This window comes from Emys orbicularis, chromosome 16 (assembly GCF_028017835.1).
Source record: "Emys orbicularis isolate rEmyOrb1 chromosome 16, rEmyOrb1.hap1, whole genome shotgun sequence".
Classification (NCBI taxonomy): Eukaryota; Metazoa; Chordata; order Testudines; family Emydidae; genus Emys; species Emys orbicularis.
In genome coordinates, this window is record NC_088698.1 from 3,280,122 (window position 1) to 3,303,729 (window position 23,608).

Here is a 23,608-nt window from a genome sequence, read left to right on the forward strand (position 1 = left end):
TCAGTAGCCCAGCCCAGTGATTTCCCAATAGCATTTGGCACATTTCAGTTCACTACCATGGTAATACAGCACCTTAGATTGGTATGCCACTGTGTGACTACAGCAATCCGGATATAAAGAGATTACAACTATTTACACACAGATATCTTGCATCAGCAATGATGCAGAATAAAACAGAGCAAAGTCTATGAATGGGTAGCAGGTGCTATATGAGAAACTGACAAATCTTTCTTTCAAAAGCAACTCTTCCAGAGTGCATTTTATGCTCATTGCAATTAACATTGTAATTAATTATGACTAAGGACCCAAGCATGAAACAGGATGTTTGTTTCTTCCTTCCCTCCTGCTGTATATTCCTTTCCTAAAGTCAGAGAGCCAAATTCAGAGATAGCTCTAACCTGGAGTCATTTAGGCTCTGATTCTCAAAGGTATTTAGGTGAAATCAATGGGAGTTAGGCACTTAACTATCTTTGAAAATGTGGACCTTACACCTCCCTCGGCCCCTGTCAGCCCCAATCCCCAGCATACAGCTCACATCTTCAGGTTGCTGTAATGGACCCAGCACATTCTACTTGTGCTGACAGTCATCCCTAGCGCAGCTGCAGGGATGCCAGCCACTTGAAATCTAGTTAATAAAAAAAAATTAATTGTTTCATTGCACTGGATCTCCCCCTGCCAATTTTTGTGGCTTTATAAATCACATTTTCTGTTTTAAGAAAGTTTTGTATTTTCCCCACTTTCTAGAAGAAGGACACACAAGTGAGATGAAATCGCCAATAGCAAAATAGCCCAGGTCATTATACACAAAGGCCCAGATTTTCAAAAGTGGCTACCAATTCCAGGCACCTTTTTTGGCAGTTAGGAGCCTAAATACCTTTGTGAATCTAGACCTGAGCTCCTACAACTGCAGCAGAAATCAACAGAAGCTCCGGATGCCCAGAATGTCTGAAAAATCAGGCTCAGATTGAATCAGGTTGAGTGCCCCAAAACTGAGATCTTTTGTAAGTGCACCAAGCAAACAAAATGAAAGAAATGCAGTTTTTAAGTGGAAAGTATCTCTAACTGAGACAACCCAGTCATGAGAAGGCATTGGCTGATCAGTGCAGATAAAGATTTGTGCATGCAAGTATGCCATGTAATACAGAACAAGGGATGAGGATTCCTTAACATGTCACAATATATAGCAGGATGGGTTCTAAATCAAACAAACATTCTCCAGGTGTAGAAATAATCTTTAAAAAGCAATCGGCTAACAGCACTCTGCATTTTTAAGATGGGCTAGGGATGCAGCCATAGACCTCCAATGAGTCAATACCGTGGCTTGCCCTGGTCCATGACTGGGGCTTCTATGCCTATGGTAATATTACTACATGGCCAGTCTGGGTCAGACCAAAGGTCCATCTAGCCCAGTATCCTGTCTACCGACAGTGACCAATGCCAGGTGTCCCAGAGGGAGTGAACCTAACAGGTAATGATCAAGTGATCTCTCTCCTGCCATCCATCTCCACAAATTAATAATAAATACCAAAGCCAGCAGTGAGCCAGTCTTGTTAGTTTATCCCAGTGATTTATGGGAGGAAGGCCGGCCCAGTGGTTAAGGCACTAGGCTGCGAGTCAGGTTCAGTTCCCTGTTCCACTAGACTCCTTGTGTGATCTGTACAATGGGGATAACAGCACCGCACTGCCTCACTGGGGTGTACGTGGAAGATTGTGAGTTCCCTAGATAATCCAGTAGTAAGGGCCAGAGAAATGGGCTCAGATCTTAGGATCACATTTCAACGGCAGACCAGAGCCCCATTAACTTCAGTACTGGCACACAGGGCTCTGCCCACACAAATCTGACTGCAGGACCTATCTATGCCTCCAGTTTCTGTAGTGTCTGGGCACCTTCCACTCTTTCAGAAATTATCTGCCCATAAGAGTCCAATGGGGGCACCTGGTGTTATGGCACGCTGGGGAGGCGGGGGCCATGTCACAAGGGAGCCACTCACAAGGTCCTGCAGCTGCAGCCTAAGTTAAACCAGGTGCTGTAACAACCATGCAAACCAGACAGAAGAGAGGAGAGGGAGCCCCCCGGACAGGGGAAGGAACAGACTCGTTTACAGGGGGCTAGGCTTTCCCTTGCTGCCTCCCTCCTGCAAATAAATCCGCATGGTTGGGACGGTCTCCTGGCTCCACCTTCCCTGCACGAGATGTTCTCTAGACGCTCCTGCAGCGACGCGTGGAAGGGAAACTTTAAAGGGCTCCGGGATTCCGAACGCGTGACCATGGCAACAGAACGTTGTGCTGACTGTCTCCTTAGCAACGGGCGGGCGCTGCTCCCTGCCTTGCCCTTTTGCAGGCGCTGGGACGGCAGCTGGGGGCCCACGGCTCCCCATTCCCTGAGCCGAGGGTCCCTGCGGGGGGCTGGGCCACGATGGCTTTCGAACTGGAAGAATATCTGCGGGCAGCTTTCCGGGACAAGCTGCTGCTGCCGTGAGTAAGATCCTTTCCCCCCTACTTGCAGGTAGCTGCTTGTGTGCGAAGGGGGCTGCACTGGGCACCTCTCCGCTTGTGGGAGCCCGCATAACGCTCATTATTATTATTATTTGTAGAGCCAGGCCCTCTGTAGAGCTATGAAGGCACTGGCCCATCTCTGCGCAAGAAGCATGGTGGGGTAGGCCGCTTTTGGCTCAGGCCCTCAGGGAAGTAGACTTCTTGCTGATACTAATGGCAGTGGGTGTCTTTATTTGGGTAGCTGGAGGGATGGCTAATTCTTGGGTTTTGTGCCAGCAAGAAAACACTTAACAGATGCTTCCTGATGTGATTCTCGGTAGCCTGTTCTAACCCTGCTTGCTGATCAGGGCTGGAACTCTGCCAGCACCCCACAGGGTCCCAAGTAGAGCTGTGCGGAGAAAGCAGATTCTGTTTTGTGGAGGATTTCAATATTACAGAATTTGGTTTCATTCCAATTCGGAACAAAAACCCCAACAGCTTTGAAGTTCCCCATGAAAGTGAACTTTCAACTGCTAGAAGAGGGCCTCATCCTCCCTGATTGAACTAACCTCGTTATCTCTAGACTGTTTCTTGCCTGCATATTTATACCTGCCTCTGGAAATTTCCACTACATTCATCTGACGAAGTGGGTATTCACCCACGAAAGCTTATGCTCCAATACGTCTGGTAGTCTATAAGGTGCCACAGGACTCTTTGTCGCTTTTTATGAAAGTGAATGGAGCCCTGCCACAGCGCCCCAAACCCTGGAAGCCCTGGAGACCTGGCCCTGTGGCAGGGGGCTGGGCTGTCTGGCTGCCCTGGAGATGCAGACCCTGCAAAGTCCTGAAATTCCACCTGACACAGCAGTCTGCATGGCTGGCTGCTCCAGGGTGGTGAACCCTGGAAGCCTGGACTTAGTTAGCAGGAAACCAGGCAGGTTTCTGCTGGAAGCCTGCCTGGGTGCTTTCGGTACTTTGGTGTAATCAGACTGGCTCTGCAAAGCATTCCAACTTAGCCAAATCAGCAAATTCCACACAGTTATTGAATTTTTCCAGCCAACTCTCATGATTTTGTCATGAGTCTCATGATAATTATTGTTTTCCTTAAAGCCCCAGCTCCTGGAGTCAAGTGGATATGTGATTATTTCAGCCTTCATTCTTATAGAAAAAGTAAATTTCAAGCCCTTGTGGCTGTGGAGAAAGCTTCAAAATGTGACCCCAGTGCACCCTAAAGGCTCAAAAAGCAGAAGGCAAATAAAAAGAACACCAAACCTATTACTTTTACATAATTTCATGATTTGAAAGCCAGTCTCATGATTTTTGGTGAGCCTGACTCATGCTTTTTAAACATTTGGGGTTGGCAGCACAGGGGGTGCAAAGTTGAAGCTGGAACCAGGGTCAGAGGAAGTGAAAATGGGGCAGTAGAAGCACTCCACAGAAAAGCGCAAACAAAGCTTCATCAGGGTTTTCTAGGAGTGTTGCTTCCTGCTCCTGGGGATGTGGTGAACATTTGATCTTGTACCAAAAGAGCTGCTGTCTGCACTCAGAAATCAGAAGGCCTGGTTACAGAAAAATTACAGCACAGGTTAGGAGCATGTGATGATCCCATCTGCTGCCTGCATACGCTTCCCTTGGCTGTACCGTGGTGTATTTTAAGCAATTCCCTAAGCCATGCCCACACTTCATATTGTACATCCATGTATGTCAAAGCAAGGAGGGGGAGTATCACGGCCCTCGTTTTACAGCTTGGTAAACGAAGGCCCAGAGCAGTGAAGGGACTTGCTTACCCCAGGTCATGCAACAGGTTAATGGCAGAATCTAGACTGGAACCTTTGTTACCTAGTTCCCAGTCTGGTGTCCTGTCCACCCAATCACATTGCCTCTCTTTGGTGCAACACTGCCAGCCCAAGCATTCAAAAACCAGGAGTCAGGCGTTGTGATTTTAAGCCAATTAATGTTGGGCCCTTCCTAATTGCTTTCTGGTGTCTGAGCCTTTAGGATACACTTGCTTCACATTTTCAAGCTTTTCTCAGCAGCCATAAAGGCTAGGATTTTTTTTTTTTTTTAATTAAAAATTTTATTTAAAAAAATAAAATCTGGATTCTCAGGCAATCTCATGACTCCAGCAGCTGCAGCTTTAAGAAATATACTAAAGATAGTGAGACTTGCAGCTACATTGCACCTGTTGGGAACACAGCTTAGTAAAGCCCAGGTCACTTTCATGAGACCAATACTGGAATACCGCATCCAGTTCTGGTGTCCACATTTTAAAAAGGATGTTGGAAAACAGGAGGGGTGCAAGCAGGGCCGGCTCCAGGCACCAGCTAAGGAAGCAGGTGCTTGGGGCGGCCAATACAAAGGGGCAGCACTCCATCCGCTATTGGGGCGGCACGTCCGGGAATTTGGTGGGAATTCGGTGGCGGGTCCCTCAGTCCCTCTCTTCCTCTTTGAGCTGCCGCCGAAGTGCCGCTGAAGAGGAAGAGAGGGAGTGAAGGACCCGCCGCCGAAGAATGGCACGGCGCAATTGAGCTGCCGCCGAAGTGCCGCCGATCGGCTTTTTTTTTTTTTTTTCCCCTGCCACTTGGGGCGGCAGAAAACCTGGAGCCGGCCCTGGATGCAAGAGAGCCACAAAAAAGATTTGTGGCCTGGAGAAAATGCCTTGCAGCGAGAGATTTCAAGAGCTCAATCACAAAGAAGATTGGGGGTGACTTGATTAGTGTTTAAGGACCTTTGCAGGGAGAAAATCCTGGGTACGAATGGCTCCTTAATCTAGTGGAGAAAGGCTGAAGAGGAACCAATGGCTGGAAGCTGAAGCCAGACACATTTTTAGCAACAAGGGGGATTGTCCATTGGAACAAGCTACGAAGGGAAGTGGTGGAATCTCCATCTCAAGACTGGAAGCCTTTTAGGAAGATTTGCTTTAGGCAGCCAAGTTATTGGATCAGGGTAGGGGTAACTGGGCAAAATTCTCTGGCCTGTGTTACACAGGAAATCGGACTAGATGATCTAGTGATCCCTCCTGGCGAGTGAATCTACACTGCCAGTCCAACCTCCAGCATGGCAGACAGCTGTGTTGTAACAAGAGCCCCCAAACACATCTGAGTGTAGTAAAGACAAATAGACACAGCTCAACCCCCAAACATTACGTAACTGTATTCTTTGCATGGTACCCAGTCCTGAAAAGTTTGGGGTTTTTTTTTTCCTCTCCAGTTTGGCCACATTTGTCTAGCCAATCAAGTCTCACTGAGTTGAGTCAGTTCTATAGGGACTCAGATGGGAGTGCATAGCCACCAGTTTTCTGTTCATGGGAAAAACAAACAATTAGCTTCTCCTTCTAACCTGCTACGGTACCCAATTAGGGCATAATTTGTAAACGACACTTGCTGTGATTCCCATCTCAAGCACTGAGAGCAGGCTCTTAAAACAGAGGGACACCAGGAGTGACTTGTAATTTCTAAACTCTTGCCCGCTGCAGCGGGAACCCTGGTTAGGTTCATGCCACTTTATAGCACATGAAACTGCTCTCTCTGAAATTGGTGGCCGTGGGGTGACATTCGAAGAATCTAGGGTTACCATATTTCCACAATCAAAAAAGAGGACACGGGGGGTGGAGGAGCCCCGCTCTAGCCCCGCCCCTGCCCTGCCCCATCCACTCCCTCCCACTTCCCACCCCCTGACTGCCCCCCTCAGAACACCCAACCCCCCCCTGCTCCTTCTCCCCTGACTGCCCCCTCCTGGGACCCCTGCCACTAACTGCCCCCTAGAACCCTACCCCCATCTAAGCCTCCCTGCTTTTTGTCCCCTGACTGCCCCCTCCTGAGAACCCCCCCACCCTAACTGCCCCCCTAGGACCCTACGTGTCCCCTGACTGCCCCGACCCTTATCCACACCTCCGCCCCATATCCACACCCCGTCCCCAGACAGAACCCCGGGACTCCCACGCCCTATCCAACCACTCCCTGCCCCCTGACAGGACCCCCAGAACACCTGACCCATCCAACCTCCTCTGCTCCCTGCCTGCCTCGACCCCTCTCCACACCCCTGCCCCCCTGACAGCCCCCCCAGAACCCCCGACCCATCTAACCCCCCCTGCTCCCTGTCCCTGACTGTCCCAACCCTTCTCCACACCCCTGCCACCCTGACAGCCCCCCCCGAACTCCCAACCCATCCAACCTCCCCTCCCTGTCCCCTGACCAGGGCTGGCTTTAGCAAGAGCCCAGGAATCGGGTAGCGCTCCAGCCGGAGCTCCGGCCGGGGTCGCGGGGCTTGGGGCCGGGCCGGAGGTGCTCGTCTGGGGCCGGGCCAGTGCGCTCGGCCAGAACCGGAGCCGCCGCCCTGGGGCCCGAGCCGGGCCGGAGCCGCTGGGGCCGGGGCCGGCGCGCTCGGCCGGAACCAGGGCCAGTGCCCCGGGGCCTGAGCTGAGCCGGGCTGGAGCCGCTGGGGCTGGAGCCGCCGGGGCCGGGGCCGCTCAGCTGGAACCGGGGCCGGTGCCCTGGGGCCCGAGCCGGGCCGGGCCGGAGCCGCTGGGTCTACAGCCGCTTGGCCGGGGCCGGAGGGAGCCGCTCGGCCAGGGCCAGACTGGGCCGCGCCGCGCCTCCGAGCCCTCCTCCTCGCGTCCTCCCCCACCCCAGCTTACCTGCTGCTGCCTGCCTGCCCCTGCTTGTTTTCAGCCTTCCCGCGAACATCTGATTCGCAGGAAGCAGGGGAGGGGGAGGAGCAGGGGGGCGGAGCGTTCAGGGGAGGGGAGGAGGGGGAAGTGAGCTGGGGGAGGGGTGGACAGCTGCGGGGCCAGGCGGCATGCTAAGGGTGCAGGGGATGGGGGGAGCCGGGAAAGGGCTTTGGCTGCTGAGTGGCGCTTGGCCGCCGCTTTTCGGTCTATAAATAGCCGACCGGGGGGAAATCCTGGACATTTTTAGATTTTTAAAATCCCCCCCGGACGGCTATTTAAAGAACGAAAAGCTGGACATGTCCGGGGAAATCCGGACGTATGGTAGCCCTAAAGAATCTAAGTGACAGAACTCTCGTAAGCTCTGCCTGCCTGTGGAGCCACCCACATTATCTTGTGGGGAGCATTGTACTAGGATTGTTCCTCTTTTGTGTGTGCACATGTGTGTGTGCACACTTATGTGTCAGCCACTATCTTGGCAAGTACATCAGATTGAAACAGGGACCTCCAGTGCTAAAAGCATGAGCTGCTACATCTTCTTAGCTGGGGCAGTAACAGACTCATATCTCCTATGGATTGGACATAGGGAGGGACCCGTAACACACACTTTGATTAGGTGTAAAGTCATTAGTAATCTTGACATTTAAATTGTCATTAGGTATCAGAGTTAACACCCAGATCGCAAGGAGTGGGATCCGTTTACATGCCTCAGAGCTATTGTTTCAGGCTGCCTGCAGACTCAGACAGATGGCACCACGTTGGTTCACATTCTTTGCCATCAAAAGTGCTAGAGACTTTTTTTTTTTAAAGCAACACCATCAACTTAGTAATCACTCCTCTGTCTGACCTCCTTTGATATAAATAACACCTAAAAGGACTATGACTGTGTAAGCAGGGCTTGCCTGCCAGAGCACCCTTCTGTGGCTGACCACAGTGCAACAAGCAAGTCCTTCCTTGGTTTCCCCAATAGTGCCCAGCACCAACTGAGTTGCCCAACTTCTCCACCACAGACCAGACCAATGGTTACCTTCTCTGCCCGGGAAAAGACAGTTGTCCCTTTCAGAGGCTAATACAAACCCTGCAGCCTGGCATAATTTAGTAGTTCCAGCCTCCAGCAGATCCCTCAAAGTCAGACCATTCTACCCCTCAGAACATAATTAGTAAAAATGCAGCAGTTCTCCAGCCCCACCCATATTCCAGGGCCCCCACCTCTGGCAATTGTCTGTGCTGCTTACAACTCTCCTGCAGCCCTCATGTCCTTGTAAGAGGGCTCCCGGTATCCCTCCACTGCCCAGTCCCTTTGCCTGCAAGTCCTACCCCTGCCCATAGGAATCTCCCTCCAAAATCCAGGCTTGGCCTGCTCTGCCTGAGCTGGTTCTTTCCCTTTACCAAGGTGCCTCTGCAGGAGCCAGCTATTCAACAGGCTTTTCCTGCTCTCACCTGCTAGCACTCAACTACTGCTCCTTCCTGCTCCCCTCGCTGAGCTGCTGCCTGGCTCCTAAGAGTGGCCAGGTGCTCTCACTCAGGGTTGCCAAGTGTCTGGTTTTCGACAGAACACCTGGTCAAAAAGGGGCCCTGGCAGCTCTGGTCAGCACTGCTAAAAGTACAGGTAGCAGCACAGCGGGGCTAAGGCAGGCTCCCTGTCTGCCCTGGCTCCACGCAGCTCCAGCGGCTGGCAGGTCTGGCTCCTAGGTACAGGGGCGGCCACGGGGGCTCTGTGTGCTGCCCCTGCCCTGAGCGCCAGCTCGGCAGCTCACCTTGGCTAGGAACTACGGGTACAGGCAGTGCGCAGAGCCCCCTGGCCCCTCTGCCTAGGAGACGGACAGGCTGGCCGCTTCTGGGAGCCACCTAAGGTAAGCGCTGCCCAGCCAGAGCCCGTACCCTGAACTCCTCCTGCGCCCCAGCCCCCTGTCTCAGGTCAAAACCCACTCCTGTAGCCCAACCCCCGTCACAGCCCTGAGCCCCCTCCCACACCCTGAACCCCTCATTTCTGGCCCCATCCTGGAGCCTGCCCCCACCCCAACCCCTTGTCCCTGCCTGGTGAAAGTGAGTGAGGGTGGGGAGAGCGAGTGATGGATGGAGTGAGTGGGGGTGGGGCCTCAGGGCAAGGGTGTTGTTTTTTTGTGCCATTAGAAAGTTGGCAACCCTGCACTCAGGCCCTTGCTGGAGATGGACTGGACCTGTTCCTTCTTAAAGGGCCAGTCACCCGGTGACAAATTGGAAGCGATTTGGGAAAAGAACTCTCACCTTTTTTGGTTTCAGTTTGTTGCTTTGGGCCCAGTCGAGCTTGCTGTTGCCCTGCACATTCGTTAAGGAGTCACTTTTCCCTGTCGTTTCTCTAACACTAACATGGGGGAGAAAAAACTCGTTTAAAACAAATTGGAAACCTGTGATTGTGAAACCACAATCTCTGTTTGGGCACCAGGCAGGCTCTGGATTAGAAACCACTTTCAGCTCATCCTCTGGGATAGATCAGGGTGGAACTGGGGGAAAAGCTAGTACTTATGGCTCTCTGTTCCCCCAAGGCCAGCCCTGAAATTAGCTCGGTTGCCTGCTGACTGCACATCCCTTGACATGAAAGTGTTCCAGTTGGAGCATAGGGTGGTGGCCACTGAGGAGAAGTGCTGGCGTGTGGAGCTGCAGTGGCCCAGCCCATGACAGGGGGTCCAAGTAAACGTGGCATTTGCAGTAAGACAAGGGCACCACACTTGTTATCTCAAGGGTTCCGTACCCAGTCCGGCATACCCCTTTCGGCATCCCGGGTGCCACTGATGGCAATGGAGGCTGAAGAGGAGTTAGCAGAGTTCCACCAGGGCCAGGTGCGGCGCTGCCACTCTCCCATTTGTTCCTCCCCTGCAGGAAAATGCCTGAAAGAGAAGACGACTACCTGACCCCTGCCACCCGCCTGCTGGAGAAGAGGAGGGAGCTGGCAGAGGTGGAACAAGCCCTGTTGGCACAGAAAGAGGTAAACCCAGCTGCACAGGGCCTTGCCCGGGCTGTGCCTGTTAACTTGAGGTTCATGATTCCTAAATGGTGGGGTCCCTGGATGGGCGAGGGGTTGGGGTGGGGCATCAGGGCCTCGAAGGAGGTTGAGAATGGAAAGCGAGTCCTTACTGTTTTCATGTCACTGGGCTGCACTGTGGGGAGTGGCTGGTCACTTCCTGAGGGCTCAAGGGCAGAATGAGAGAGGCACAATACAATCAGTGGAGAAAACTCCTGCTTTAAAGAAACCCAACATCACGACTGGAGCTGGTTGGGAAAAATGCTTCCCCACGCCTCCCCCCTCCCCATGGAAAATTGCAATTGTTCAGAGAAAATTCAAATAACCAAAAGATTTTGGCCCAAACCTGAAAAGTTTAGCAACAAAAAATGATGCTGCAGTTTGTAAAGCACTATGGGTTACTTTGGTGTACCAGTGTTGATTACAATAAATGTGATTTTTGCCCAGCATTGATCGGCCTATTAATCTGATATGCCACAGTGTGGCCAAGTATGTACGTAGTGAGAGAGAGAAGAGTACAAAACACTTTGGCGATGTAATAATAGTTACAGAAATAATGAGCAGAGAACAATCAAACAGGACACTTAGAGAATTGTGTAATATAGAGAGATATTTAATGTAATGGCCGAGCAGTGGCAGGGGAGAGGGACTAAGAGATGGGCAAGGGGAAAAAGCTTTCAGATGAGATTTTAAGAGTTGGCAAGTCAGTTAATGAGATGGCAGTTGCTGCAGAGGAGAAGGCCCCTGCACCAGCAGTGGCCATCACTGGATCCTCAGTATTAGATCAAGTGTGTCCGTAAATGTTTTGGATGGAACCTAGTATGTTGTTTAACAGGGGTTTGTCCTGACTCATAGGGCCCCTCACTCTGTCCCCAGGCTCCCCACCCCTCGGACTCCCATACATGCTCTTTGTATTTTGTTCTGTGACTATACAGCACCTAGCAGTGGGGTCCAGGTCCACTAGGCATTACCACAATACAAATAATTGTTACTAACAATGGTCCAGATCCTCAAAAGTATTTAGGTGGCTAATTCCCATGGAAGCCCCCAGTCTAGCAGGCAATGCAGCTTGATATTCAGCTCCACTGTGACTGCTACGGCTGACCCAAGGGACAGTGACAATGGTGGTGCCCTGGTATACCCATGCAGCCCTGATAACGCTGGCCAATCCTTTGGACATGGAGCCACAGGGGATTAAGAGGAAACAGGGACTAGGTCCACCAGAGTGCCAGGGAGGGCTTTGCACAGAGCATTTAGTCAGCACTCCACTCCTTGGTTCTGTTTAACTGCTGCCACTTGGGCTGATAGCGAGGCAGGAACCTGGGACCTTCAGTGCTAAAAGCATGATTCTCTGCTGCTTGTGCTGAAGGGCTAACTCCCTCAGTTGGTAGCACTAGTAGGCTTGTATCCTTATATGTGGACAAGCCATTAGAAGGAGACCGTAAGGCCCACATTCTGGCAGCATGTTACCCTCACTCTACAGAACACTCAGGCTAGGTCTACACTACCCGCCTGAATCGGCGGGTAGAAATCGACCTCTCGGGGATCGATTTATCGCGTCCCGATGGGATGCGATAAATCGATCCCCGAATCGACGCTCTTACTCCACCAGCGAAGGTGGTAGTAAGTGCCGTCGACAGGAAGCCGCAGAGGTCGATTTTGCCACCGTCCCTACAGCGGGGTAAGAAGGGTGCGATACGTCGAATTCAGCTACGCTATTCGCGTAGCTGAATTTGCGTATCTTAAATCGACCCCCCCACCCCGTAGTGAAGACCTGCCCTCAGCATTAGGCAGACCTGCTGCTACTGTTCCAGCACTGCAGGGGATGCAGCCTTGAAGCCCTCTCTTCCCAGATGCTGAGCCCCCTCACCCAAGCCCAGGTGCTCTGAGGGTTCTTGCCCCCCTGTTGGTGAAGGCTCAGGAAGGATTGCTTGGGCTGGCCCCACCTCCTGACTGGCCTTGTCCTGGCCTCCTGTAGGAGTTCCAGATGAAGATGGAGAGCCTGCAGCAGCGCCGGAAGGAACTTCAGTACAAGGAGGGGCAGCTCAAGGAGGCCATCTTCAAATTTGACAAGTTCCTAAAGGTACAAGTCCCACATGGAGATCCCGGGGCCGGGAGGAAAGCCTGCTGGCTGGGGTGGAGATGGACTGTACCTGGAAGGTATTGCTCTTGCCAAACTAAACTGCAGAGCAGGTGTGTGTCAAATCCATTTCCACTGGATCATAGAATCAATCATAGGACAGGAGGGGACCTCGAGAGGTCATCTAGTCCAGTCCCCTGCACTAATGGCAGGACTAAGTATTATCCCTGACAGGTGTTTGTCTAACCTGCTCTTAAAAATCTCCAATGATGGAGATTCCACAACCTCCCTAGGCAATTTATTCCAGTGCTTAACCACCCTGTCACTTAGGAACTTTTTCCTAATGTCCAACCTAAACTGCCCTTCCCCCAATTTAAGCCCATTGCTGCTTGTCTTATCCCCAAAGATTGAGAACAATTTTTCTCCCTCCTCCTTGTAACAACCTTTTATGTACTTGAAAACTGTTATGTCCCCTCTCCGTCTTCTCTTCTCCAGACTAAACAAACCCAATTTTTTCAATCTTCCCTCATGGATCATGTTTTCTAGACCTTTAATAATTTTTGTTACTCTTCTCTGGACTTTCTCCAATTTGTCCACATCTTTCATGAAATGTGGTGCCCAGAACTGAATGCAATACTTCAGTTGAAACCAAACTCAGCGCAGAGTAGAGCGGGAGAATTACTTCTCGTGTCTTGCTTACAACACTCCTGCTAATACATCCCAGAATGACGTTTGCTTCCCCCCCCCCCCCCAACAGTGTTACACTGTTGACTCCTATTTAGCTTGTGGGTCTCTATAACCCTCAGATCCCTTTCCCCAGTACTCCTTCCTAGGTAGTCATTTCCCATTTTGTATGTGTGCAACTGATTGTTTCTTCCTAAGTGAAGTACTTTGCATTTGTCCTTATTAACTTTCATCCTATTTTCTTCAGACCATTTCTCCAGTTTGTCCAGATCATTTTGAATTTTAATCCTGTCTCCAAAACATTTGCAAATCCTCACAGTTTGGTATCATCCGCAAACTGCCATTATTTAAATCATTGATGAAGATATTGAACAGAACTAGACCCAGAACTGATTCCCGTGGGACTCCACTTGTTATGCCCTTCCAGCATGACTGTGAACCACTGATAACTACTCCCTGGGACTGATTTTCCAATCAGTTATGCACCCACCTTATAGCAGTTCCATCTAGGTTGTATTTCCCTAGTTTGTTTGTTTATAAGAAGATCATGCGAGATAGTATCAAAAGCCTCACTAAAATCAAGATATACCACGTCTACCGCTTCCCCCCACCCACAAAGCTTGTTACCCTGTCAAAGAAAGCTATTTGTTTTTGATAAATCCATGCTGACTGTTACTTATCACCTTATTATCTTCTAGATGTTTGCAGATTGATTGCTTAATTGTTTGCTCCATTATTTTTCCAGGTACTGAAGTTAAACTGCCTGGTCTGTAATTCCCCGAGTTGTCCTTTTTATAGATAGACACTAGATTTGCCCTTTCCAGTTGTCTGGAATCTCTCCCATCTGCCATGACTTTTTGAAGATAATCACTAATGGCTCAGCTATCTCCTCAATCAGCTCCTTGAGTGTTCAAGTGAATGATGAATTCCATCCTAGAAGACATCCAACTTGTCTCAGTAATTTTTAACTTGTTCTTTCCCTATTTTAGCCTCTGGTCCTACCTTGTTTTCATTGGCATTCACGATGTCAGATGTTCAATTGCTACAAACCTGTTTGGTGAAAACAAACAAAAAAGTCATTTAGCACGTCTGCCATTTCCCCATTTTCCCTCATCATCCAAATTCCTCAGCACATCCAGGCACCACTAATGACCTCAGCCACAGAGTCTTGCAGCTACCAGGATCCAGTTTGGGCTCTGCTCTCAGCCACGCATTTTGGTTCCAGACTCTAGGTGCATTTGGATCCAGGGTTCTGGTTCTGCCCATTTCTGATTCCCTAACGTACACAGACAGTGCAACTTATCAGTGGGGATTGAATCAGGGATCTAAAGCAGAAGCTCCAACAGCTCGAGCTAAAGGAGCAGCTTCTCCACCAAGGTGTCAGTAGAAGGTTGTTACCCTGCTAACACAGAGCCCTCTGGTGTGGCAGCAGTGCTACACACCAAACATGCGGGCTCAGCGTGGTGGGGCGCTTGCCCTTTGACACTACCTGGTTCCCTGTGTTGTGGGTGGCAGGACAATGACTCCAAGCGGAGCCGGGCGCTGCACAAGGTGAGTGAGCAGCGACAGCAGGTGGTGCAGAAGGTTGTGGAGGCCATGCGGTTGCGCCAGGAGATTGCCCGGCTGCTTGTGGAGAGGGACAGGCTGCAGCGGCGCCTGGAAGCCCATGCCATCTTCCGGAGCTATCTCCAGGGGGTGTTGGAGAAGACCGAGCAGGTGAGGGGGGACTCTGCAGGGAGCTGCTGGGGGGGGGGGGAAGGAGGGTCAGGAGCAGGGGGCACTACCCGCCTCTAGATGCCCCCATGCCAACTTCCCCACTCCCCATTGTCTACCTGTTCCCCTCCCCAGCTCTGCACTGGCCCCTTCCCAGTTACTGACCTTCCCTGCGCTGGAAAGCACCCTGACACCCCCTGCAAGTGCTCAGTCCCTCCCCAACTGCCAAAGTCCTGGCAGTTCAAGTGCTGGCATTTCCCCTCCCAGGTTCCCGTGCCACGCCCCCCCAATGCCTTGGCCCACTGCTGTTACCAAGCCACCCTGACCTTGAGTGCCAGCAACAAGTGACCTGAGTCCTGTTTCCGGGCCACAGCATCCATCAGCCACAACCTCCGTCCGCCACAACCTCCCCTCAGCTGCAGCACCCCTCACCCCACTACCTTGTGTCCCCTCACGGCCGCAGCACCCCCCCACACACACACTACCCCGCACCCTCTCACGGCCACAGCACCCCATGCCCCCAAAACTGCCCCGCATCCCCTCACGGCAACAGCACCCGTCACCCACAACTGCCCCTCACAGCTGCAGCACCCCCCCACTACCCCATGCCCCCTCACAGCTGCAGCACCCGTCGCCCATAACGACCCCTCACGGCTGCAGCACACCCACCCACCCACGGCCACAGCACCCGTCACCCACAAGTGCCCCTCACATCCGTGGCACCACCCCCACCCACAACTGCCCCTCATGGCTGCAGCAGCACCCCACCCCACACACCCACAACTCCCCCTCGCTTCTTCACGGCTGCAGGACCTGAGTCCTGCTTCCGGGCCACAGCATCTGTCAGCCACAACCTCCCCTCAGCTGCAGCACCCCTCACCCCACTACCCTTTGTCCCCTCACGGCCACAGCACCCCCCCACACACTACCCCGCACCCTCTCACGGCCACAGCACCCCATGCCCCCACCACTACCCTGCAACCCAAAACTGCTCCTCATGGCTGCAGCACCCCCCACTCCAGTACCCCGTGCCCCCTCACGGCCACAGTACCCGTCACCCACAACTGCCCCGCGCTCCCTCATGGCCACAGCACGCCCTTCACCCATAGCTTCCCTTCATGGCTGCAGCACCCCCCCCCCCCACACACACACACAACTGACTCACGCCGCGGCACCCGTCACCCACAACTGACCCACACTCCCTCACGGCTGTGGCACACCCCCCCCCCACACACACACAACTACCTCGCGCCCCCTCCTGGCTGCAGCACCCGAGACCCACAAGTGCCCTGTGCTCCTTCACAGATGCAGCACCCTTCCCCCACAACTGCCCCGTGTTCCCTCACGGCCCCGGCACCCGTCCCCCACATCTGCCCCACACCTCTTCAAGGCCACAGCACCTCCCCCTCCTCCCCACAGGTGCCCTGCGCCCTCTCACGGCCGCAGCAGCCATCGCCCACAGGTGCCTCTCACGGCTGCAGCACCCGTCACCCACAATTGCCCTGCGCCCACTCAGGGCCGCAGCACGCCCCCCCACAACAGCCCCATGCACCCTCACAACCGCAGCACCCCCCCCACAATTGCCCTGTGCCCCCTCATGGCCACAGCACCCCCCCCCACAACTGCCCTGTGCTCCCTCATGGCCATGGCACCCATCCCCCACAACTGCCCCGTGCCCCTTCACGGCCGCAGCAGCCGTCAACCACAGGTGCGTCTCACGGCTGCAGAACCCCTCCCCCCACAACTGCCCCATGCCCCCTCACAGCCGCAGCACCCCCCCACAACTGCCTCATGCCCCCTCATGGCTGTAGCACCCATCCCCCACAATTGCCCTGTGCCTCATCAAGGCCACAGCACCTTCCCCCACAACTGCCCCGCGTACTCTCACGGCCGTGGCACCCGTCACCTACAACTGCTCCCCACGACTGCAACACCCTCCCCCCAAACTGCCTCATGCCCCTCACGGCCACAGCACCCGTCACCCATAACTGCCCCCCAGGATGGCAACATCCTCCCCACAACTGCCCTGCACCGCCTCATGGCCGCAGCACCCTTCCCCCACATGCCCTGTGCCCCCTCAAGGCCCCAGCACCCCCCCACAGCACTGCCCCGCCACTCCTCAGAGCTGCAGCACCTGTCACCACAACTGCCCTGGTCCTCTCAGCCAGAGCAGCCTCCCCACCCCCGCCAAGTGCTCTGATCCCTCCCCAGCTGATGCCCCTGAGGATGTTTGTAGCCTGAAACTGCATGTTCCAGCACCGCTTATCCCCTGGGATAAGCGGTGCTGGAACATGCCATGCTCTGCCTGCAGCGGCAGCTGCTCTAGGAAAGCCTCTAGGCCCCTCAGGCTCGACCCAGCCACTCAGTAACCTCGTCTGTGGGGAAGGGGCCCCAGTGCAAGGAGTAGGGTGGGAGGCGGCTGGTTCTAGCTCAGATCCCAGTGACCCACGGTGACTTGGACACTCCACCCAAACCTGCTAGAGCAAGATGCACAGGGGGTGCTGGTGCACCAGGGGGCAGGCAGGGAACGAAGCATCACAGGGTGGGGGAGGTCCCTGACCCGAAGTAGAGATGCACTCGGTGTAACAACGGTTCAGCCCTGCTCATTCAAATCCAGCGTAACCCCTCTCTTGCGCCACCTGTGAAAGGGACTCAGTTCCCAGGCTGCAGGCCTGCCCCTCTGTCCTGAATGAGCACCCTTAACCCTCGGCCTCCCCCACCGTCCCCTCCCCGGGCAGTTTCAGGAAATCCAGGCGCTGATTGACCGCTTTAGGACGCTGACTGCCACCAACGCGGTGCTGGTGCAGCAGGACCTGGGGAGCCGGGAGGCGATGGCGGAGAAGCGGGCCCAGCTCCAGCAGTACCTGGAGCAGAGCAACAACGAGATCATGCAGCTCAACAACCAGCTGGCCCTGCTGCAGGCCCAGCAGGAGCAGGCCCGGGCCAAGGTGCACCAGTGGGTAAGTGGGGAGACTGTAGCCCTCCAGCATGCCAGGGGCAGAGGGGTGGGGGACTGTCAGGAGGCTCCACTGGCCCTATGAAACTGGGGCACGGGGCAGTTTCCTAGGGGCTCCTTCGGCCTTGTGGGGCAGGGATGTGTGGCCAAGTCCCGGGGCGCTCTCAGCCTCCGTCAGTGGCCCCAGTGACTCCACCACTTCCATGATGGGCCCTGCTGCCTGAAGGCCACCACCCACCCGCATTGACCTACCCTGAGCTGGAGGGGGTATTGGCCACAGCCCTGCTCTGCCGTCCCTCCCCAGCTGGGCCCTTGCTTGCTGCCAGCTCGGCGGGGCTGGCAGTCCGTCCAGAATGGCTCCTGCCCTCCCCCTCACTTTCCCTAAAGAGAACATGTGTGAATCCGGGGGGGGCTGGGCCCGGTTCCAGCTCGCCCATGCAGCATGCTGGTGCCTCCAGTGAGCAGGCTGGAGAGCAGGGTGGCTGGTGATGTAGCCCCTGCGAGCAGGGTGCTGAGGGAGGGATGGGGGTGCAGCAGGTGCAGCGCAAACACTGCAGGGGTAAGATCAGACCGACTTGGTGTGTCTATAACTCCTGTGCTAGGCCTAGGCATGAGCCTGCAGGGTGCAACATCCCCCCCTCAGGAGCCTTTGGGGAGGGGGGCAGTGCAGATCAGGCTCTGTCATGCCAGCTTCTAGCATCAAAAGCATCTTCTGGGCAGGCTCTGTCTGTGGACCCCCCCGAGGGACCTGTGAGCTGAAGTGGCTCCCTGTTGTCCACTGGGCAGGGGGTGGGGTCTCCGTTACTCACCAGGCACAGCCCTGTGGGCTGCACTAGAATGAGGTCACCCCAGGTATTGGCACTTGTGCCCCTCTGAGGAGTTGAACTCAGGACTGCCAGAGTGCAGAGTAGGAACACGTGCATGCCCCAGCTGGAGGCTGCTCTGTCTCACAGCTGGTGCCATGGGGCTATGTGGTGGGTGCTGCTGCAGGGTGCCATGCCCACAGGACTGGAAGTGCAAGTGGACAGCTGGGCTCAGCCAGGTAGGAGCCAGGATGCTGAGGTTCTGCTCTCAACTCTGCTGCAGGTGTGCGGACTGGTCCTGGGCAAGCTGTCCCCTTCCACCCTACGCAAAGTGGGGATAATCCATCCCTACTTCCCAGGGCCGGGCCGAGGCTTAGTTCACAGCTGGGGACGTTGCCAAGGGGGAATGAAGGCAGGAGCCCCGTGGTCAGAGGGAACAAAGAGGAACATGAGGCAGCATTGCTGGGGATGGAGCAACTGATCAAAGAATCTGCTGCGGGAGGAAGATGAGGGCCCAATCAGTGAGGGAGGGGCCTCATCTGTCCCCAAAGCGGGGACAACTATCGCTGGGCTGTGTGGCCTTAATCCAGTCCTGGTGCATGGAGATTGCTGGCTGGGTATTACTGCTCTAGTGAGGGTGCTGAGACCCTCCAGGACTGGTCTCCTCCAGTGGTATAGGGCAGATGCGATGCTTGGCTGGGGCAGGCAGTTTCGGGAATGCGGAGTGGGATGCAGTGCCTGTGTCAAGGCATCCCATAACCCTCTGCTCCATTCTCAATGCAGGAGTCCAAGTGGACTGAGATCCAGAGCACAGCCGCCAAGAAGACCCTGCAACTGGGGCAGATCAAGATGGCTGCCCTCAACCTCTTCCAGCTGGCGACAAAGCAAATGAAGCTGCAGGTGGACGTCCCCCTGGAGGACACGGAAACCCAGCTTGACACGGTCAGACATGCAGCTGCCCGCTCTTCTTCACGGCATTTGGCTTTCCCCAGCCCTATGCTCTGAGATGCTCGCTCTGGAGGCTAGAACACAGCCTACAGCCAATGCTTCTGCACCACCCTGTACAGCGCCTCCCACTGGAAGAGGCTGGGACTGGAGTAGCCAATACTCCTGTCCTGCTCCCTACAGTGCCCCTCCTGGGACAGGCCAGGCCTAGTAGCTGTGAGCCCCTCTGTACCCAAGGCTCCTACAGGGCCATACTATTTGCTACAGCAGCCCCTGCTGGGATTTCTCCTTTTAAGGCTCGCTGTGTTTTCAGGACATCACTGGCTGGATCCAGGTAAAGTTCCTTCCTAAAGCAACCGTGCTCTGTCTCCATCAGGTTCAGCTCTGCATGCTCGACCTGGCTGACATCCTTGCTGACCTCCGCAAAGGGGAGCCCGCACCTGCCATACAACCCTCGCCTGCTGCTGCCAGCTAAGTCACTCAGCATCCTCCCAGCTGCACCACCTCCACTGTGAGTTTGCTGCTGAGCTGGCTTTGGGCAGCCCTGATTTCCACCCTCTTCCCCCACCTGCCTGAATGTAGCTTGCACCTTGTGTTATGAAATCAGGCATGTGGCTTACTGCTGCTTTCCAGGGGGCTAAGCCTCATTATATCCCTGACTCACCATCCTCCTAATCACCTACAGCTCCTGCCCCAAAGGAGTTTACCCTGTGTTGGCTCAAAGCACCAGCCCAGCAGCCTGATCTAGGCTGGAATGAATGCACCATTTCCCCACCTACACCTCTTAGTTTATGCAAAGATCACAGACACACTTGCCAATCTGTGCAGAGACCAGCAAAGTCCGCGTTAGATGGGCCAATGGGTGGATGGAGGGAGAGGGCAGGCACTGGGGAGCCTCCCCCTACAGTTCATGTCCTACAAATTACCCACTAAACAGCTGTGACCCTGCTTTTTACTGGGGGAGATACCACTCTCACAGCTGCTCTTTCCAGCCGGATCCTGCGGGCAGGGAGATGCTGGGGGGTGTCCTGCCTGAAATTAACAAACCCACCCCACTGACCATAGCGGCTGGGGTTGCAGGAACCATGGGCAGGGGCTGACTGGGCTATGGCTCCTGAATGCCTGTGTTTGAGGGAACCTGCTGCAGTCGATCCTGCTCAACCACGGCTGGGAGCTGCCAGCTCCTCCCATGTTTCCAGCGGCCGGGATGGGCCCTGGGTCACGGAGTCCCGGCCCTGCTAGTGCAGCAGCCCCTGCACATCAGCCCATTCATAAACTTCCAGAGCTCACGCTTCAAACGAGTTTGGTTGTTTGAGCCCCTGCTCCTATGCGGGAGGGCTGGTCCAGAACCTCCCTCCTCTGATGGCTAGAAACCATCTTCTCATTCCAGCCTCAGTTCACCCCATACCCTGCACCGAGCCCAGGCTGCAGCTGTGTTGGCACCACCAGTCTGGGGAGCTGTGCTGCAGGCTGACTGAGCCCCACCCTGGTGCTAGTGAAACGGTGGGAGGTTCCACTGTGGACAAAGCCTGTATTCGAAAAACTCAACCATGATTGTGAGCCTGTGCGATGGCCACCATCCCCGTGACTGAACTGGAACCCTCTGGAGCTGAACACAGGTGGGCTCCACCTTGAGCTAAGGGGCCCCATCTTGAGCTAAGGGGCCCAAGCTGGAGGACTCCTATCTGCTTTGGCTCAGGGGCACACAGCTATGATACATCCTGACCCCTGGGCTAGACCCTGTTCTACACCTCATGTGGTTCCTGCCTGTGGAGCAATAACCATGTCTGTATACCTGGTACTACAGGCTGGGTCTTTGATCCTAGCCCTGTGCACATTGGCAAAAAGAAACCATGCTGGAACACGATCCTATCCCAGCTGTGTTTAAGCCTCATTGTTTGTGTGGTAGAAAGGGCTTAAGCCAGGTGGGCTCACAGGGCAACTGGAAGGCAGAGCTGGCTGCCGCTTCCCCTGCACTACAGCATCCATTTGTCTTCTCCGTTCCATGGCAGCTGGACCAGGGCCTTGTGCCAACAACCACCAGACCTTTGTCAGAGCAGCTTCCTCTCCTGCTGCCCCATGGAATCCTCGCACCTGCAGCCTTTGCATGTGCTATGGCCACTTCTATGGACAGCCCCAAGCATCAGGACGTTGCTGCCTAGGGGAAGGCTCCTGAAGTGCATGGGACAGAAGGCAGTGATCTTCAGGTATTTCCAGCCATCAACTCTGCCTACTGATGCACCATTAACCCCGAGGTCTGGAGTCTTCCAACCTTCTTCTGTAACATCAGGACTGATGGAGAATGCGCAGCCCCTCTGGGGAAATACTTTGCTCCATCCTTGAGCAATGCAGGGATTAAAGCAGCAAGTTTAAAACCTGACCCAGTTTAAAACACTTCATCACCTCCTTGATTTAGTTAAACAAGGTTCCAAAATCCAAACTGTGTGCATTCACAACAGCTGGGCCCAAACTAGCCTGGGTCAGTTTCTCCAGCCAATGTCCCCTTAGGCTGTTGTCTGTGTTGCACGCACAGCAAGGAGGTTGAAAGACAATAGAAAAAATTGTTTATTGGAGTAAAAAAGTGCAGGCCATTATTTACATTGACTTTTGATACAAAGCTTAGTTCAATTTAGGCTGAAAAAAAAGTAAGGCCCCTTTTTAAAAGCAAGTCAAACTCTGCTCAATTTCCCCACTTTGCATACTGCCACGCAGCCCTGAGCAGGAGAGAACAGCTGAGGGGACCCAGGAAGCACTTAAAGTCTCAAGCAAGTGATGTTTTCTCACTGCAGGTGGCTGGCTCAGGGACTGCACATACTGCCTGTTGCCACCTGCACTGTTATAGGCGATACTGGATTGCAGAAGTATCTTCAACTGTCCCAGATTGTACTGGCCATGTTGTGGCTGCCCATTGCACCTTTATTCATTTTCCTTTGGGGGACATCCCTCCATCTTTTTATGTGCCAAGAGTGGAGGACCTTGCACAGCTGGTATTATCAGAGGAGAAAAACACCCCCATGCTTTGCTGTAGAAAGCACATGTGCAGGTTCTCACCAACAGTTTGGGGGGTTCTTTATTAAAAGATGGATTTTCCGATCATCTCTTGATCTAGCATTGGCTTTTCTTTGTGGGAGCGCTGCCTCCCACACAACTGACATAGTTGGGAGGGGATGGTGTGGCACAGGCAACAGGGAGCTTGGAGGACACTTACTGCTCCCACCAATGGTCACATAGCTGAAGAGGCAGGGGAGTATCCGCAGCTGGGTAAGGAGCTAAGCCCTGAGACTAAGGATCTGTCTGGCTAGAGGCAGAGAAATAGAATTACCAGGTGAATACAGCTGGACAGGAATGATTAGACAGTGCACAGGATTGGGACTCCGACTGGGCTTTAATCCTGGCTCTGCCACTGGCCTGCTGGGTGACTTTGGGCAAGTCCGTGCCTCAGTTTCCCCATCTGTAAAATGGGGATAATACTGACCTCCTTTGCAATGCACTCAGAGATCTATAGCTCTTATTACATAAATACCATTTTGCAGCCAGGCCCAGAAAGTGAGTGCTCTTCTCTGAAACCCCTCTCTGTTACCTGTCTGCACAGGGGGCTTTGAGGTCAAATTCATGCATGGTCTAGCTTACACTTTCTGGAGAGTGGGCTCTCCAGGAACAAATGAAATCAGGGAGCAGCAAGCATTGCTGCTGTCCACAGGGGAGGGGGAGGGAAGGTGTGATGATCAGAAACTGCTTTTAAAAGCAGCCTCATGCAATGCCAGGAACATCCTTTGGGAGAAGGGACTTAGCCACCATGAATTTATCCAGTCCCCCCTATAACAATGTTTAAAAGGGGACTGGATAAATTCATGGTGGCTAAGTCCATAAATGGCTATTAGCCAGGATGGGTAAGAATGGTGTCCCTAGCCTCTGTTCGTCAGAGGATGGAGATGGATGGCAGGAGAGAGAGATCACTTGATCATTGCCTGTTAGGTTCACTCCCTCTGGGGCACCTGGCATTGGCCACTGTCGGTAGACAGATACTGGGCTAGATGGACCTTTGGTCTGACCCAGTACGGCCTTTCTTATGTTCTTAAGGGGTGAGTAGTTGGTGAAAACCAGTCCAGACTAGGGCCATCTTTCAGCAACCGTAACAGCTTCTGCTGGAGACTTTCAGGAGGTACTGACTAGAGGGACAGGCAGCCAGGCCTGACCTGCCCCTGCCCAGCTCTGTTCCCTGGCCAGCACTCCCGCCATCTCCCCCCGCCCCTGAGCTGCATTCGAGACAAACCTCCAACAGAAAC

General features: G+C 53.9%; 1 protein-coding gene across 1 annotated transcript; it reads left to right on the plus strand.

Moving 5' to 3' along the window:
• The first annotated feature begins 2,267 nt into the window (after window positions 1-2,267).
• Window positions 2,268-19,797, plus strand: CFAP73 (cilia and flagella associated protein 73). The gene is made up of 7 exons (XM_065418033.1): window positions 2,268-2,479; window positions 10,000-10,105; window positions 12,120-12,224; window positions 14,421-14,621; window positions 17,357-17,578; window positions 19,161-19,319; window positions 19,699-19,797. The coding sequence occupies exons 1-7, from the start codon at window positions 2,268-2,270 to the stop codon at window positions 19,795-19,797; spliced, it is 1,104 nt and encodes a 367-aa protein (XP_065274105.1).
• Window positions 19,798-23,608: the final 3,811 nt, after the last annotated feature.